We start from the raw sequence: 17,993 nt of genomic DNA, 5'->3' as shown, positions 1-17,993 counted from the left end.
CCATACCTAGGAGACCAACAGGTAGAAGAAACCTAGGTCCCTAACTCCATTAAACAATGTACCAGTCCTGAAGTTCACTTATTTAAGAGAAATAAGCTGCTATCTTATTTATGCCACTGCGATTTGGGGATTATGACTCACAGCTGAACCTAATCCTAAGACATCTTTAGTTTATAGATGAGGAAACTGAAGCCTCTCAGGCTGGAAAATCCTATGACTCCTCTCCCCCTAGCTCTTCATAACCAAAACGGTGAGTCCAATGTGTCCTATCAACTCCTACCCCTTCAATGGCCTGTCCTCAGGGCTGCCTCCCTCAGAATGTGATCGGCGCTTACATCTGGCCATTAAGCACCAGTACAAACTTACCTATGGTTTAGGGCTGGCATCTGTTCTGACTCATTGGTGCCAGAGCTGTACTCATTGTTACACATTTTGAGAGCAACCCCATCCATGACCACCACAAAGAAAGACAAACGCCCACGTTCCTCCTCTGCTAATCAATCAACTAATGACTGGTAGATATCTGAAATGCTTTTAGTAAAGCCCCACACTCACCATGGTTGTCAATAACACATCTTCCTTTTCTCCTCTCGTGCTCCCAGGACCTGAGAGACAAATGGAAGTTTCCTGAAATGACGTCCCTCCGCTCCCCCGCCATGAGTGCACAGCATGAAGATGAGTGACCAGGTTGGCCTTCATCCTGATAAATCAATTCTCCTGAGTGATTAAATATTTAATAATAATTGGTATTCAATATCTGAATAGAAGGAAAGCATTAAAAATGTATCTCAGAGTGTGTTTTCAGCTTTTTCCATAAACCACTGCTGTGCTGGGTCAGACAGTGGTGCACCCAACTCAATAGTCTGTCTCAAACGATGGTGCCAAAGAAGACAGTCCGGGTGTGGGGAGTCTGTCAGAAGGCATCTGATCTAACCAATTTCCCAATCAGTTTGGGAATCTCCTTCGGCACCCTGGCCAAGTCATTCTACCTGTTGAATACCTCTAGCAGGTGGGGAGCTCACGACCCTTCCTTCACCTGGGTAACTCGTTCTATTTCAAAATACTTTCAGTCCCAGAGACCGATTGCATTTGATAGGTGGGAAAATCGCACATCAGTGGCCTCAGGTGCCTTTGCAGAGTGTGGAGGACAGGAGCCTGGGACTCTTGCCAGCAGTTCCCCCATTCTACCACACTGACAGCATTTGTGTGCCTAAGTTTCTTCTTTGCCAGACCAGCCACTCTGTTCCAGCGTTGCATTCCAACATCTCACCTTTGACATCAGCCTAGGAGGTAGGACACAGGGCAAAGGATTTGGGTTTGGCCATTCTGGAAATTCTACCACACCTGTGACTTTTTCTTACCATTGTCTTTCAGTGTCGGGGCTGCATCAGAGAGCCCAGAGCGGTTTGTCTTGTCCTGGGGGGCTGCCCTCATTGTAGAGTCTAGCGCTGGCTCCGGCTCATCACAGAAAGGCAACGGCTGGTTGCTGGACAGCCCACGGGGCAGGGTCTGCATCAGTTTCAGCTTCCGGAACCTGTTGGACATTCGGTTCCACCAGGACTGCCAAAGGAACACAGAGCAGAGTCATGCCCCAGGAACACCCCACCCAGGGACAGTGACTGCCTTTCACACATATCTCCTCTCCCCTCTCCTGGGCCTATGGTAGGCATTAGCAATCGACCACAGCACCTTTCCCAACTAGCCCTGGTTCTCTCTGAATTCTTCCTGACCTTGTCCTCAGGTGCCATTTCCAATAGACTGAAGGTGGCCGTGAACCCCAACTGCCACCCCCCATCTAATGAATTTCCTCATTGCACAGACTGACAAATGGAGACTCAGACAGGGATGCCAACTTGCTCAAAGTCTTACAGTGAGTCAGAGACAGACAGATGGACAGAGGCCATGCTGAACACCTTAACCATCTATCGCTGCATCGCCCCTTTGTCCCTATTCCAGTGACAACATGAGAGATGCTGGGGGTCCATACCAAGGCCTGGCCATCTGCTCCTGTAGTTAATGTCTCCCCACCTACAGAGAGGACAGTTGCCACCTCCCAGGGTGTCCTCACAACCCCATGACAGCTCAGAGGTACTGGCACAGCCCAAAGGGAGGCTGTGAGGGCCTGGCCTATAGATATGGCAGTGAAGATGGGGATGAAGGGATCTATGCAAGCAGCACCGTGAGAAAGAATCGGGGGCTTGAGTGAGTGACCAATACAAAACAAATGCCAAGTCTGCAGATCTGAGAAGGTACTAGAACCTCAGACAGGATAGAGGTGGCAGGGGGTGGGGTGGAATTTTTTATTTCAAAGAAGTAGAGAAGGATGGAGAGGATAAAAAGTTCAAAGAAAAATACTAGGCTTGTAGTAAGAAATAAGCAACTGGAGTCTGGTTTTGGCATTTCCGGGAAGAAGCTGGTGGGGGCCTGCAGACCACAGGGAGATCCCAGAACGGTGTGATCAGCAGATGTTCTCCCCGCTCAAGCAGAGGCCGCAGACAGACGGCCTCTGGGAGGAGAGGTGTTCGGTTCAGCCAGCTCAGTACATCGTGCAGAATTTTTTAAAAAATTCCCTACATTTATAAATTGAGTTTCCACATAAAAACCTGGATTTCTAGTTTTCCCTGAAAAAAAAAGGGAAGATCTTGCAACACGGACCCACATTCTTACCAAGCAGCCGCTGATGCCATTAAGTGGTTACAATCACCCATTTTCCCTGGCCGCCACCATTCCCTACTGCTCATCTCCATCTTACTCCCCATCCCTGCCAATCCCCAACCCCCGCAGCGTAAACCAGCCTCAGTTAATAGGAAGTAGCAGCAGGTATCCCCAACTCCATTGACCTGGCTTTCTAAAGCCCTTTAAGGAAGAAAAAGGCAAACCTTAAGCCCGCCTTTGTCATCAGGCAGCACTGGGACACTCCAGGGCTGTCGGATCTTCGAGTGGGGTAGGGGTGGTGGGTGGCTGGGCCGGCCTTTGTCTTTATTCACCTGCATGCAGACAGATGCCAGCAGTCGAACAAGTTCTGTATCTATGGGCACAAAAGGTAGCGTTTTACTTGCAAATCTGTCAAGCTATGGATAGTGGGCCCAAGACGACCCCTGTCAGCCCTGCAACTCCAGAGTCTGTGTTACTCCAGGATCAAGGCACTTGCCTTGCCATCGGATCTTCAAAAGGTGGCAAAAAGACCAGCAGGGGTTAACCCACTTAACCAGAAAGAAAAACCAGAAGCCCTCTTCCCCGAAGAAGGCAGGGGGGTGATATGTTTTAAAAAGTACAGGATCTGCACCCAGATGGCAGAGGTTCAAATTCTGCCTCTGCCCTTCTCGGCTTGTGTAATTGCAAGTAAATTCAGGAACCTCTCTGTGCCTCTGTAAAAGGGGTGACGTTAAAGGTATCTGGAGGTATCAAGGGAACTCCTGGCATATGGTAAATGCTTAAGCATGGTTAAGTATCATTAGTTAGTATTAACTCAACTAGGTTATCTTAAAAAGCGACAAGATTAAAAAGAAACTACTACAGACTATTAACAGTGCTTTTCTCTTGACAATCATTTCTTTCTCTCCAAGTGTTCAATAATAAGCACGTGTTTCTTTGAAAATTTCAGGCAAAAACTTCATTTAAAAACCCACTAGGGGCAAAAAAAATCCACTCAGGGTTGATTGCTTTATGGGGAAAGGGAGTGGGAAAACAGGCAGGGAGTGAAGGAGAAGAGACACAGCGACAAAGAATTTGTCAGAGAAAAGCACGCGTCATTCGGCCTGGGGTCCCAGGAGGCTGAATCTGAATGATGTGAGAGAGACTGCTGGACTTAGGCGAGGGCCCCACCTCTCCGGCTGCGTCACTCGTTTCTCCTGGTCTGTCACCTCCCCTACCTAGAGGATGCGAAGCTTTGCTTCCCTTGCACACTCTGCAAGGATGAAATAGAACCAAGCAGTGTATCTGGGACGTGTGGGCCCTGCAGCGGGGGATGGGGTGAGGGGGATGGCAATGCTGGCGATGAGGAAGGACGTTCTGGCCTGGCACTCCCGTAGCTAAGAGCAGCAGCAGGAATAACCCTATTTGGGGCCAAAGAGGTAAAAGTCTCATCCTCACGACCAGCAGGATGAGATCTGGCTCGGGGCTCAAAGCCTGTGGGGTCAGGAGGGCCTCCCAGCCCCTCCCTCTCTGGGCTGATGCTCCAAGATTATAAACAGATTTAGAGAGAGACCCTGCCCCTTGAGCTGGCTAATTGGAAAACGCAGGTCCCAGAGGACAGCCTGTAACACTTAGGGGGAAGGGCTGAGGAGAGCAGCAGGTGCCAGCCAGCCCAGAACCAAGGGAGGTGGGGCTAGTAATGGCCACACCCCCATCACAGTACTCTTGAAAGCCTAGGCAGCCTCTACCTACACAATTTAGCTGAGGGGTCATTGCTCTGTCTCTGATTCTGCTTGTCAAAGGCATTTCTGTTTACTCCTGAGTCACTCAGAGTTTCTGGCTACAAAGCACAGGTACCATTCTAGGATCTGTGAATTGCCAAGGCAGACAGATGCTTTGCTGGCCTTCCCTCCTTAGAGACTCCCAGATGCTGGTGGTGGGAAGAGGCCTCAGGGACTACCCCAGCCCAGCCCTTTCTGGGAAGGGAAAAACTTGCCTAGGGCCACGTGGAGAGCTCTAGGGGCTTGAGAGTGCCTTCCTCGATAATAAGAAAAGTGCTTAACACACAGGCGATTATCTGGATTCCCAGCCAGAGAAAGATGATACAGGTTTACAACCTTTTTCTTGAAATAACCCACCAGGATCACTCAGCAGCATCACTAGGTCAAAGGCCGTGTACCCGTTTTTTGCACGGAGAGTTACATCAGCCCCTTGGTTTAGCAGATATTTGACAATTTCCTTATTCCTGGGGAGGAAAGAAAAAGCCAGAGTTAGGCCCACTGAAAGTGAAAGCACGGCTTTACTCCTGGGAAACAAAACGTGATGTTAACTACAGAGCCCCATCTCTGAGCAGGTAGGAGGGTGTGGAAAACTGGAAAACTACAGATCATAGGCCAAGGTGTTTGATGTGGAAGTCTGAGGCTCATCAAATAAGAAAACAAACTACTTGGCCATAACGCAGACAAATACTACGATCACCTAAAACAGAGCAAGGATGGAGCCCCTAACCTGGAATCAGACATAAGCAGCTGCACGACTGTGTGCAGATCCCCGACTCTCGGTCAGCTGGTCCCCTAAGGAGGAGGCCTCCAGGAGGGCTCCTGGATGACAAAGGATTCAGAAGCACCAGTCATTGCTGACACTTGCTTAAAATGAGGGGGTTAGAGCAAGTGTCGCCATCTGAGAAGCCAATGTGTGAAAGGCCCATGTTCATTTCCATGTTCATTTTGCAGTATAGGAGGCCACTCATACGTCTGTGTGAAAACCCCAATGAACCAAGCACTCTGCTCAACTGAAAGCAACCTACAAAAACTTGTCTCTCTCAATAAAACATTCCTGCTGCCTGGATTTTCATGGCCACTGGTGAAGCTGTGTGATGAGGTCATGGGAAATCTGGATACAGAAGGGTGGGAACACAGCAAAGAAGGAGTCTACATCGAGAACCTCATCTCAGCCTGAGTATCTCATCAGCCTCATCGCTGAGAAAGTAGAGCTGGCACTGACCCATGGTACGTGGCCTGCATGAGGGCTGTCCAGCCATGCACGCTGTCCTGCTTGTCAACTTCGGCATGCCTCTCCACCAGCAGCTGCACCAGAGGCAGCTGGCCCATGACAGCTGCCAGCATCAGCGGGGTCGCCCCGTCCCCATTGACCAGGTTCACGTGGTTGGGGTCTTCGTCAGCAATCTCTTTGACCAGCTGGAAGTTTCCTACAAACAGAAACGGTAGCCCTGATGAGCCATGGGCCTGGCACTGCAGGCTTACATATCCAGTGGGTTCATTTAACAAACATATGCTGAGCTTGCCTCTGCCCTAGGCTGCTGGGCATCACAGGGGCTCCAAGGATGAGACGGAGGTAGGCCCTACTCTCAAATCCTCAGTTTATGAGGGACAGAGACCAACATACAAGTAGCTTTACTAAAAGAGAGAAGTTTTGATGTCTTAAAAGGACAGATAAAGAAGACAGATGAAGGGCAATGCCCATGCAGAAAGAGAGGTCAGGTCTGGCTAGGGGCTAAGGATCAGAGAGAACTTCCTGAAGGTGGGTCTATATCAGAAGAAGAAATGTTAGGCTAAATGGTCCTTTATCACAGGGAAACTGAAGTGGGTAGGTGGCAGCCAGGCATTTCTGAAGTAGGGAAAAGCCAGGACCTCACCATAGGGTTTGGCCAGAGAGGTAGCGAAGCCTGGGAGGGGAGTCTGTGTGTAAAGCACCATCATAACCACCAGCCTCTTGGGTCTGAGTGTTCACGGGGGAAACTACAGAGTTAGGAAACAACAAAGTGCCTGTTTCTTTCTCTGAGTGGCCTTGAAGAAGACTCGAAATATTAGGTTGGGAGAATTTAGCACTGAATTCTGAAATATCCAAAAAGATTTTCTAAAGTGCTTACCCATTTTCAATGCATGGAAAATATCGGGTCGTCTTTTCTCCTCATCTGGGTAAACAAAGGTTTTAAAAGTTAAGCACCGAAAGGTTCAATATAACAGAAAAGTCACAAGGGTGTAAGAATGACATAGCCTCGCTTTTAAAATGATCTACTTTTCAGAAGCGATCTAATTGAAAACCTAAGCAGCAGACAAATCTAGCAGCCCTTCTGGAAGGGTTATTATCATAGTGTCCAAAAACGCTTGAGAGACAGAGCTGGGGAGGTCGTTTGGCCAAAATGACATGAATGAATAGTGGACCATTTCCTGATCCCATACTCATAAAGCTCTTATGCATTCCAAACTTTTGGGATGTCCTTTCTTAGATATGATAGAAAAGCACAGTCTTGGGAAAACTCTGAATTGCTATGAAATGTTTAAAAAGAAACAATGATTCTTTTCTCCTAAATGGACAACCATGAGATAATTCCAGAGCAGAGGACCCCTGATATGCTGAGCAGCTAAGCCCAGAGGAAGGCCATGAATGTGGCCGCCAGAAAAGCCAACGTTAATTTTTGCTTTCCTTCCCAAATAAGAAGTAATCTGCATGATTTTGAGTCGTCTCTGCCCCAGACCTGTAAACACAGCTCTCTACAGGCAACTGCCCACCCGCTGTCCTCATGTTGGTCCCCAAAGCCCAGTGCTCAACTGGTGCAGGACCCCTGCATCTCCTGCCTACCCCCAACACTGGGGCTTGCTGCACCCACCCTATGCCAGCCCCTCCCTCATCTGCTCATCCGTCACCTTCTTCCAAGCTTGGGCTAGTGGGGACCCTGCTCCTGTCAGAAAGTAGACATTCTCATGACCAGGCCAGGCCCCTCGCTGGCAGTGGAAGGCAGGACTTCCTGCAGCCTTGCACCAGCTCCAGGGATGGAGCAGCTGCAGGAAGCCTGTGGCTCTGAGCCGAACCTCCGGTCCAGATCAGCCCCAGTAGGCAGCTGGGAGGAAGGTGAAGAACAGTACAAGGGGCACTGAGTCTGGAGTCAGCATATCAGAATGAATACTCGTTTCTAGAGTGATGTGTCTCTTCATCGCTAAAATGGGATAACATGCTAATGTGGAGACCACATGACAGTTCAGAGATTAATAATATAGATGGGCAAATGCTTCAGAAACAGGCCTGTTCAAAGAGCAATTTTTGTTATCTTTACTAGTGACCAGCAATCACCTCAGCAAAGGTAAGTACTTAATTCCAGGGTTCTTAAAGAAAGTAGACATGGAACCAAGTATCTGATTTTGCCTCTGAAATACTAGTATACAACGATATTGCATCTTAGTTTTAAGGAATATGTCATGTTCCTTTAAGTGTTTCAGATTCTAATTTAATGTGGGCTGATGCCTTCTCATGTCAAGACCCTTTGACAAAAAAAAAAAAAAAAAGCCTGTCACCTGGCCTTGGTGTTGGTTGCTAAGCAACCATCTGGAACAAATGAATCGCTGACAATCTAGTCTGACCCCACGAGGCTGAGGTAGCTGTGCTCCAGATGCCAAGTGACCCTGAGCTGGTCCTTTCCTTGCTCTGGGCTGCAGTTTTCATGTCAACACGACAGCAGCTCAAGGTACAACCACGGTGAGGGTGGGGAGGGGGGTCACAATGACAATTACACCCTGGGGGTCCCTAAGGCCCCAGTGGGTTAGATTTCCTGGCATCTCGCAAAAACAGCTGGGGGCTATTATTTATTTAATGACCTATCATTATTAATAACACAGCCTTGGTCCTTGCTGCTGTCTTACCTGAAGACTTTTCCCTGAGAGCCCACGTGGAGCATTCCCTCAGCTCTTGCCAGTTGGTGGAACTCTCATCTCCTCAAGGAGGCCACCTGACTGTCCTTCTTCACACTGCAACATGCATCGCCCCCACTCTGCCACCCCAAACCCTCTCTTACCCCCCACCTATCATGCTATGTAACTTACTTTATTTAATAGTCTATTTCCTGTTTATTGCCAAGGTCCTCAAGGGCAGGGATTGGATCTGATATATCCCAGGTGCCAAGAATGATGCCTGGTACATAGTAGGCACTCAGTAAATATTTGTAGAATAACTGAATGAACAAATGGTCAATAAAAACCTATTATAATAGCTTCCATTTACTCAGTGCTATCTACGTTCCAGGTTGTGGATATACATTTTATAGGCATAATCTTCCAACTGCTCACAAAACCTTATAAGGTAAGTGCATTTATTACAACTGTTTTATAACAGGAAGGACACTGAGGCCCTGACAGGACAGTGAACATGCCCAAGGCCACGCCGCTACAAATTGGAGAACTAGCTTCAAACCTAGGTATGCGTGACAGGGAAGTCTGTACTCACAGACATGACCCGATCTTGTCAAATATGACAACAGTAATAGGGGTAATGGCAGCTGCCAACATCTCTCACATACTCCCTGTTGGCCGAGGTGACCTCACTTAATCCTCACAGCAGTCCTGTGGGGTGGGTGTTACTCCTGTCCCCCACTTATGGATGGCAAATGGAAGCTTGGTGAATTCAGGCAACCAGTCCAACGTCCCTTGCCTGGCCTTTTCTTCAGATTTTTTACTTTTCAGCCCTAGATGCTTATACAGTGCAGCTGGTCCCTACAGCCTGGACTGTCTCAGTCCTATCACCAAAGTCAGACCCATCACAGGAAGAGGGCGCTGAGGCTGTGTGTGACACTGCATTTCATGGTCCTACTGTACAACTAGAGGTTTTGAAACATGATGTGTCCTGTGGCAGATTTGCTAAGGACTGTTTAGACAGCCCTTTAAAATCCAGAAAGATGGCAAAAAGAAAAAAGAAACAGGACACATTAATAGGTGTTGAAAACCTCTAAAGTGGGCTGAACTTTATGTGAATTAGTCTCTGAGGACCGATCACTGACGAGATCAGGCACACTGTTCTAGAGCAAGGCTGGCACACTACAGTCCATGGGCCAAACCTGACCCGCTGCCTGTTTTTATAATTATAGTTTTACTGCAACATACCCACTCATTTACATATCACGTAAGGCTGCTTTCACTAGCAGAAATGAGTGATTAAGACACAGACCGTATGACCCACAAAGTCTAAAATACTGATCTGTTCCTTTACAAAAAAAAGTTTGCTGACTCTGTTCTAGAAGGATCCCAGAGCCATCTGCATCAGAGTTAGGGAGGAGGGGCCTTGCTTTGTAGGTTTCCAGGCTCTTCCCAGAGCTACCCAAATCTCTTTTTGGTGTGTGAGCCAAGAACCTTGCATGTGACAGGCACTCTCAACTGACTCTTACACACAGCACAGCTTACGTCCCATGGCCCTGCAGGCTGGACTCTGATGTCTGTATGCCCTTTGGATGGGCAATCCATGGCTTGAGTCTTTAAAACACAATTTGGGATCCTCTGTGAAGCCATGGTAGGGGTGGGGCAGGGAGGGGAAGCCTGACCTGTCTTGGGCCTGATGGTGGTCATTGGGTCCAAGTAATCTGCAAGGTCCCTGTGCTTGCAGTCCAGTGCAACCTCGAAGGCAGTCTTCTCCAGGACGCTGAGGTGGTCAGGGTTGGCCCCCTTCTCCACCAGCTGCTGGGCCATGCTGAGCCTTCCAATGAGCGCTGCCAGCATCAACGGGCTCCAGCCCACAGTCTGGGTTGCATGGTTGGGATCTGCACCCCAGTCTAGCAGCAGACGCACCACGGCCTCATGCCCGTGCTGGATGGCAGCCATCAAGGCTGTGATGTCCAGCAGCTCATCCCTGCTGTCTGCTGCCCCTGGCTGCTCGCCTGAGGGGCTGTGATGGTCCACAAAGGCACCAGCTTCCAGGAGCAGTTTCACCACGCCCAAATGGCCACCCCGAGAGGCCACAGTGAGCACACTGGTCCCCAGCCGGTTCTGGGCATTGACATCAGCCCCGTGATCCAGAAGCAGGTGTGCCACACTCACATGCCCAAATCTGCCAGGAAGATGGAGAATTAGTGACACTAAATATGGAGCACTGATAAGGAAACACTTATGTAATCCCCATTTATCATTAATTATTTAAGTCATAAGAGCTGCTTATAATAAAAGGCCTTCTTCTGGTGCCAGGAATTGTGCTGGCCCTGCACATGTGAAACCACAGAGATGAGCAACTGCCTTGCCTAAGTTCAAATCCAGCTCTACCATCTACTCTCTGCATGACCTTGAGAAAGACCTTTAGTTTCTTTGTGCTTTCATTTCCTCATCTGTAAAATGGGGGATATAATTGTATCTACTTCAGGACAATGTTAAGGATTGAGTTAATATGCCTAAATATATTATATAAAGCAGCTAGAACAATGATTGGCCAAAGGAAGCACCATATAAATGTTAGCTTTGATCATTGTAATCGTTTTACATTATGCAATACGGCAAGGTTACCTAGCCGGTCAGGAGCTGCGTCGGGGTCAGAATCCAGGTCTGTCTGAATCGTGCTGCCCTCCCTCTTTCCCCTACACCATGTTGCCTCCCACATCTCAGAAAGGTCACTTTATTCTGCTTTATAGTGTGGTAATCTGTCTTTCTGCCTATGCTGATTTTCCCATGGGCAGGGCCTATGTCTGACTCATGTGTACCCTTCTCCTCCCCAAATGTACACACAGAGAAGGTCCTTCCAAATGAGGCAGTGGACCCCATGCCAAGAGGTGTGGCTGTGACTGTGGTCAGCAGAGATGGGCTCTCACTTCTCATCCGAGGCATGCTGCCACCTGCTGGCAGGAATGTCCACTGCAGGAGGCTGAGAACTGGGCTTGGGCCAGACCCTCTTCAAAGAAGCTGGGACACTGGGAAGACAAACATGTGCCCACCAACTCTCTCATACCAGGAAGAGAACAGATGCTTCTTCCCAGCAAAATCTCTTTCTCCTTTAGCCACCAGAGGGCGGAAAAGTTCTGTTTTGTAGCATTTTGGGTTGGCACACTTTCTGAGCTCAGAGCTGTGTATGTCAGAGCTGGAAGGGGCCCCTGAACTAGGAAAGGAAAGAATGACAACAAGAGGGGGGCCGGCTGTGCTAGGTTGTACAAGACCATGCTGTCTGCATAACGTCTGCATCCTGTGAGGCAGTTTTTTTGAATCTCTTAGTGCACACCCCTCCTTTCTGGACACGGGTTTTGTAGCTCAACTAAACCCAGGGCCTCCCTCCGCCCTGTGGAGGCAGAGCCAAGGCTTAACTCTGGTTTGAACTTAACAAATACCTTCTGGGACATGAACCTTAACAGCACCAGGTCACCTCAGCCTACAAAGCACGGCTCTCAGAGGGAAAGCTTAATGAACTGGCTCCCCCAGCTATAGAAGGCTGGGCCTGCCCGCCTTTTCTCTAAGAGCAGAGAGAGGTCAAGACAAGCTGAAATAAACTCAAAGGCAGAAGCTGCAACCCCAATCTGTCTCTGTGCTTCCTTCCTGCTCATCCATGATGTCATTCTCAAAACCTAAAATGACATTCCCAAACCCTAAATCTGACGGCAACTTCCTACTGCCCAAACGCCTGCCAACTTTGTCAACCTCATCTTCTCCCAACTCCCACACCGTACGCTCTGGCCATGCGCTCCTGTACTCGCCAATTATTAGACTCTCCAAAGACAGGACTGGGTGGCTGACCCAGAGTGGAGCTCAGTAAATACTGTCAAATGAATAAGTGAGTGAATGAATGAACGGTATAACCATGTAGAGGGCAGTCCAAAGATAGGCAAGTGAATTGTCTGAAGAACTGGTATATCCTCCATTGGAGTGGTGAATTTTTAAAAGATTATACTATAGTTACCAAGCATGAGATAAAATCTAGTATAGTTCCTAACAGCAGATTAAAGGTACTGTCATATTTTTATCTCATTGATCTTAACAAATCCTGAGATAACCCTCCCATTTCACAGATGAGGAAATCAAGATTAGAATGGACAGCAATAATCCAGAAATTTGAAAGTGACAGAGTCAAAACTTGAATTTAGACCCTAAAACCCCAAATCTTGCTCTTCTGGTATAACAAATTTTCACAGAGCCACAAAAGGGCTGAATTTCAGCAGAAATGTTGACACTTGGAATGCTTTCTGAACTCATGGGTAGCCCAAGAGGTCATTCAATTAGACTGAAAATATAAAAGGATTCAACAAAAGCTAAAATAATTTTGTGGATGCTAAATTGCTAATAGGTGATTACTAAAGACAGGGAAGCTGGGGTTTTCTGAACAGCTGCTACGATTACCAATTAATTTCTGCAATTAACACCTGTGTTTAAAGACCTGGCACATACTCCCACCACTCAAAGCACTGGGCAGAGAGTCCAGCTCTGCTACACTGGAAGGCAGAGAAATAAAGGGCAGGAGGAGGAAAGTAAAGAGGCCAAGGATGAAGTTAGAGCCAAAGTAAACACCATGCAACCTGTCCCTTTAGCATAAGGCAAATTTGGCAAGTAGCTTCCTTGTGGCCAACGCCAAGTGGAAAATGGTCAGCTACAGGATTCATGGCTGGGAGCACAAGCTCTGGAGCCATATACCTGGGTGTGTGGCCTTAGGTAAGTTACTTAACTCCTCTGAGCCTTGATTCTTCATCTATAAAATAGAGAGAGCAACAATACCTGCTTTCCAAGGTTTTGTGTGGGTTGAATGAGTTAATTCAGTTAAAGCATTGAGCACGGTGCTTGACACAAAGTGCCCAATAATGGTTATCATTTTAAGAATAAGGAAAAAATATGAATGTAACCATTTCTAATACTAAAACATCCCCAAGCAACCAAACTGCAGTTCAGGCACAGGGCCTCTGATGGCCTGGTTTGATCCAATGACCAGCTTTGGAACAGAGTTGCGATGATAAATAGATGCTCTCTTCCACCAAAAGTGGTGGCTGCTGGGAGCATCATGTTGAGGCACTTGAATGGGTATCTAGATTCAGGGAGGAAGAACAAAGACTGGAACGTGTCGGCACAAGCCATGCATTTGCCTGTCCTGATCCGAGAGACAGACAGATTGTATATCCTTCTCTGTATATACTATTCCTCCACATACAGATTAGGCAGCAGAAAGCTCAAATACAACCCAACACAGGCAGAGGGGATACCTGAGTACAGATGGTCAGTCTCGCCAACTGAGGGACAATACATTTTGAAGTACCCAGGCCCTGTAGAGGCCCAGCTAAAGGTCGAGAGTCAATTCTAATCCTCTCATAGGACTGTCACATTCTAGTACATTCTCTTAGGAGTAAACAAGAGTATGTCATAGCTAACGCTCCCCAAACAGCACCTAGACGATAAACAGAGGAATAAAAAGGAACATAATCAGTCCAGAGCCTCTTGATTTGCAAGTGACAAAGTCAGGACACTTGGACCACAAATTCCAGCAAACAGTATCAAGTTATAGAGAGGAAGAAAAATTCTTTAAAAATGTTAACTTATTAGTTAACAGAGTTTAGGTTAATTCTTCTGAGTTTCCTGCCCCATCAAGATGAACAGAAATTAGATGAACTTAATCGGATGACTTTGACTATCCTGTAGAACTTGGTTAATAGCAAAAAAACTGGCGATCGGAGGTCTCTGAGACACCCTGAAGCCTGCCAGACACTACAGTCACAAACCTCACTCAGCAAGTAGGAGTTCAGAGATTAGGCTCACATCAGTGCGTTCCAAAAATCACTGGGGAGCCTCTTCTCACACAGTCCCTTTCCCACTAGATCTTCTGAATCACAATCTCCATAAAGGAAACTCAAGAATCTGATTTGAAAAAGCATCCAGTGATTCTGGTGTGTGGCCAGGATTGGGTGCCACTGAGGAAGGGGACCAGCTATAGCATGGGGTAGTGGGCGCTACTGCTGGTGCCCTTCCCGTGCTGAGGAAACAGAGAAGGGAAGGGTATCGTGGCAGGCTTCCTGGAAGAAGTTAAGCCAGGAAGAACAGGGGCGCTTCACTGAGGGTAGAAGGGGCTTCCTGTATGTGGTTATGGTAAGGGCTCTGCAGCTGGATGCCCCAAGTCTGCTGACTCGCTATATGCTCATGAGCAAATTTTGTAATTTTAGATTATCATCTATAAAGTGGAGATAATATTCTTGGCACATAGGAAATGCTCAATAAATGCTAACCAAAAAACAAACAAACAAAGCCAAAGGGAGACAGGGAAAGTCTGGATGAAATCATCTTGGCCTGAGTTTAGGTTTAGTTTAGGAAGTTTCGTTTAGGCAGCCAGGCGGAAAGCAGAGGAAAGGATGTGAGGAGCGTGAGAGCCCGCAAATGCCATGCTAAGGGCTCTTACTAGAAAGCCATCACAGGGGAGGAACAATCAAACATTCACTTCAGAAAGATCTGGAAGCTCTATAGAGGATGGATTAGAGAAGGTACACCTGAAAAAAGGAAAGCAGTGGAAGGCCACTCCAAAGGTGTGGCCTGGACTAAGGCAGAGAGGCAGGAGAGAGGGTGTGAATTCAAGAGAGGGTGTGGCAGAGACAGATGGGCAGATATGGCCACGGCACAGACAGTTACCAGGGCTGAGGATTCACCTGGTATTTTAAAAACTGGAAGAGTGGAAAGGGGCCACTAAGAGAGACAGGGAACCTCAGAAAGAAAGGTAGGTAGCCCAAAAGGCTTTATGGTCACCCCAGACTGGCATGATATTAAATATCTTAAGACAAAGGGTCCCAACACACCGGTAAGAGCATATAACACTGCCATGCCCCAGGTGTGCATTCCCTAAATGGAATGCATTGCCAAAGTTTCAATAGACTGATTGAAATAAACGCCCAAGGGCTGGAGAATGGTTAAGCAAAACACAGTACCATCACACTTGGAATATCACGCAGCGGTTGAAAATAATCTACTTGAAAATAATGCAGAATAAAAATTTTCCAGCAATACAAATTAGATTAGAACTGTGTAATAGTCAGAATTCAGAGGAATAAAATACTGTGGGTCACAATGAGAACATTATGTGTAAGAACGTTGCGTTTTCAATGCCTTTTAGAAAAACAAATGGCCCTTACATATGGAAAAATGCTTTACTTCACTCACAATTTAACAAATGCAAATCACAGCTACACTGAAATAAGATTTTTCACCCATCAGACATAAAAATCCAAAAGTCTAATAATATACTCTGTTGGTGAGCCTGTAGAAAAACAATCATTCATACTGCTGCTGGGAGGATAAATTGGGTAAACTGGTGCAGCTGCTGTGGCCAGTAGAAAAATGGGCTCCCAAAGATGTCCACATACTAACCCTCAGAACATATGTTAGGATTCACGGCAAAAGGGAAATTAAGGTTGCAGATAGAATAATCATTAAGGTTGCAGATAGAATAATCATTAAGGCTGCTAATCAGCTGATCTTGAGATGGGGAGAGTAGCCTAGATTACCCAGGTGGGCCCAATGTAATCACAAGGGTCCTTTAATATGGAGGAAGAGGGACAGAAGAGTCAAAGTTAGAGGATGTGATGACAGAAACAGGGGTCGGAGTTATGTGATTGCTGCTGGCTTTGTGGCGAGTTGTTACAGCAGCCATAGGAAACTAATACACCTATATGGAAAGCAAGTTGGCAATATTCACCGCAGTTGCAAATGACCTGCATTCCCTCCTTGGGGAACTCCTGCAAGAAAATGGGTGGGTGGGACCTAAGTTGATGGCCAAAAGGAGTGAGAGAATTCACTGTGTACTAGTTTCTTTATATCAAGGTCTCAAGTCCTTTCATCCTGTTTCCTGAGTACTGGCATATCTTGTTTTACCATGCTTCACTTTATTGTGCTTCACAGATGTTGTGGAGTTTTTTGTTTGTTTGTTTTGTTTGTTTTTTTACAAATTGAAGGCAAGACCCTCCACTAGCAAAAAGATTATGACTCACTTTATTGGGATACTTGCTTTATTGCAGTGGTCTGGAATGGAACCCGCAATATCTCTGAGGTATGCCTGTACCTCTCAAACCCATCTCTTTGCTGTCCCGCTGCTGTCTCTGCTCTGGTCCAGGCCAGCATCACCTGTTCATAGTCTGCTGCGATCCCTTCCTAACCAGAATTTCTGATTCTAGCCTACCACTCCAATCCATCTTCACACCACAGGAAAAGTGATCTTTCCAAAACAATCTGATTCAGTCAATCGCTGTACCTAGAACCTTTCATTACTCCCCAGTGCCCTTAGGATACCTCACTTTTCTCAGACCTGCTACCTAGCAACTGCCACTTTCTCTGCAGGGAGAGCTCATATCCTACAACTCCCACCATAACATCTGACAGTCCGACTAACTCCTCATGTTCGCTTTTGCTTCCAAACCTTTACATGGGCCTCCTATCACCTGGTAACCCACCTCCTACTTCTGGTTAATTCTTAGACATCCTCAGGTCTCCACTTGAATACATACATCATCCTTACTAGAAACTTTCCTCCACCTCCCCAAACTGGGTCTGGAACTTCCAGAACTCCCTGAACTTTCCCTGTCAATCCTGTTCCCTTGTCTGGCTTGCCCAATGGCAGTGAGCTCCTCCCAACGGGGTCTTTACCTGAGTCCCACGGTATGCCCATCACCAATCTAGAGTAGGTAGGTAGGTTCTTAGGAAAATCTTCTTGCAGAAGGAATGAATGAACACCTCTAAGATTCTGAGTCTCTAAGACTCTACTCTCAAGTGTCCGGATTGTTTTTAAAGCCCAGTGTTTCCAAGATTATGATGTTATTAAAATGCACTTCCACTTCTCCTTGTATCCCAAAGCTGCTCAAAGTTTACCATTCCAACTCTCCAACGAGTCCTTGACTCTTTACCTCTCGGGGCGTCTGCGGGGGCCTCCGGGCAGTTCCTGCCGCCTGAACCCGGACACCGCTGGACACCACCCCCGGTGCCCCTGACCCCTCACCTGGCCGCCTGCATGAGCGCACTCCAGCCGTAGTGGTTGCGGCTGTTGACCGAGGCGCCGCGGCGCAGCAGGAAGCGCACCAGCGGCTCGTGGCCTCCGGCCGCCGCGAACTGCAGCGCCGTGTTACCCGCCTCATCCGAGCAGTCCACCGGCACCGGCGCTCCGGCCGCCGCCGCCCCGGGCCCGGCCGCCTCGGCCCCCGCCGGCTCCGTGCCCACCTCGGGCTCCGCGCTGAGCTCCGCCGGTTCCGCTGCCCCCGGCTCCAGCAGCCGCCGCGCCGTCTCGGTGTCGCCCTGGTCGCAGGCGCGCAACAGCAACTGGAAGGCCGGGGGCAGCCCACCCTCGCCCATCGCGGCCCGCAGCCCGCGGCCCACGCCCGTCTGCCCCGCAGGCTGCGCGGGCTCCGCCCCCCGGATACCATGCGCTGGCGCCCCCTTCCGCCCGCTCGCGCGCCTACTGTGTGCCGGGCGCGCGCCGGGAGCGGGGCCGCGCGCCTACTGTGTGCCGGGGGCGCGCCTGGGGGGCGAGGTCGCGCCTACACTGCCGCGTCGCGGGGCGGGGTGAGGAGCTGCGAGTTCCCGGAAGCTCCCAGCGGCGTCCGAGGCTCTAGCTCGCTGGTCCACCTTTGCCTTCTCCGCGCTCGCTTATAGCCGTCC

The 17,993-nt window shown here is 48.3% G+C and overlaps 1 protein-coding gene across 1 annotated transcript in view; it reads right to left on the bottom strand.

Moving 5' to 3' along the window:
• ANKS6 (ankyrin repeat and sterile alpha motif domain containing 6) overlaps positions 1–17,687 on the bottom strand; it is a 45,449-nt gene extending 27,762 nt beyond the window's left edge. Inside the window, exons 1-8 of the mRNA XM_039856047.1 lie at positions 17,338–17,687; positions 9,959–10,461; positions 6,524–6,568; positions 5,638–5,842; positions 4,773–4,879; positions 2,880–3,028; positions 1,362–1,560; positions 556–605 (exon numbers count right to left, since the gene is read on the bottom strand). Coding sequence (XP_039711981.1) covers positions 556–605; positions 1,362–1,560; positions 2,880–3,028; positions 4,773–4,879; positions 5,638–5,842; positions 6,524–6,568; positions 9,959–10,461; positions 17,338–17,687 — 1,608 coding nt within the window. The remainder of the gene's footprint in view (positions 1–555; positions 606–1,361; positions 1,561–2,879; positions 3,029–4,772; positions 4,880–5,637; positions 5,843–6,523; positions 6,569–9,958; positions 10,462–17,337) is intronic.
• Positions 17,688–17,993: the final 306 nt, after the last annotated feature.

The sequence above is a fragment of the Pteropus medius genome, unplaced genomic scaffold (assembly GCF_902729225.1).
Source record: "Pteropus medius unplaced genomic scaffold, Ma_sr-lr_union100, whole genome shotgun sequence".
Taxonomy (NCBI): Eukaryota; Metazoa; Chordata; class Mammalia; order Chiroptera; family Pteropodidae; genus Pteropus; species Pteropus medius.
This window is presented reverse-complemented; position numbering and strand designations above follow the sequence as displayed.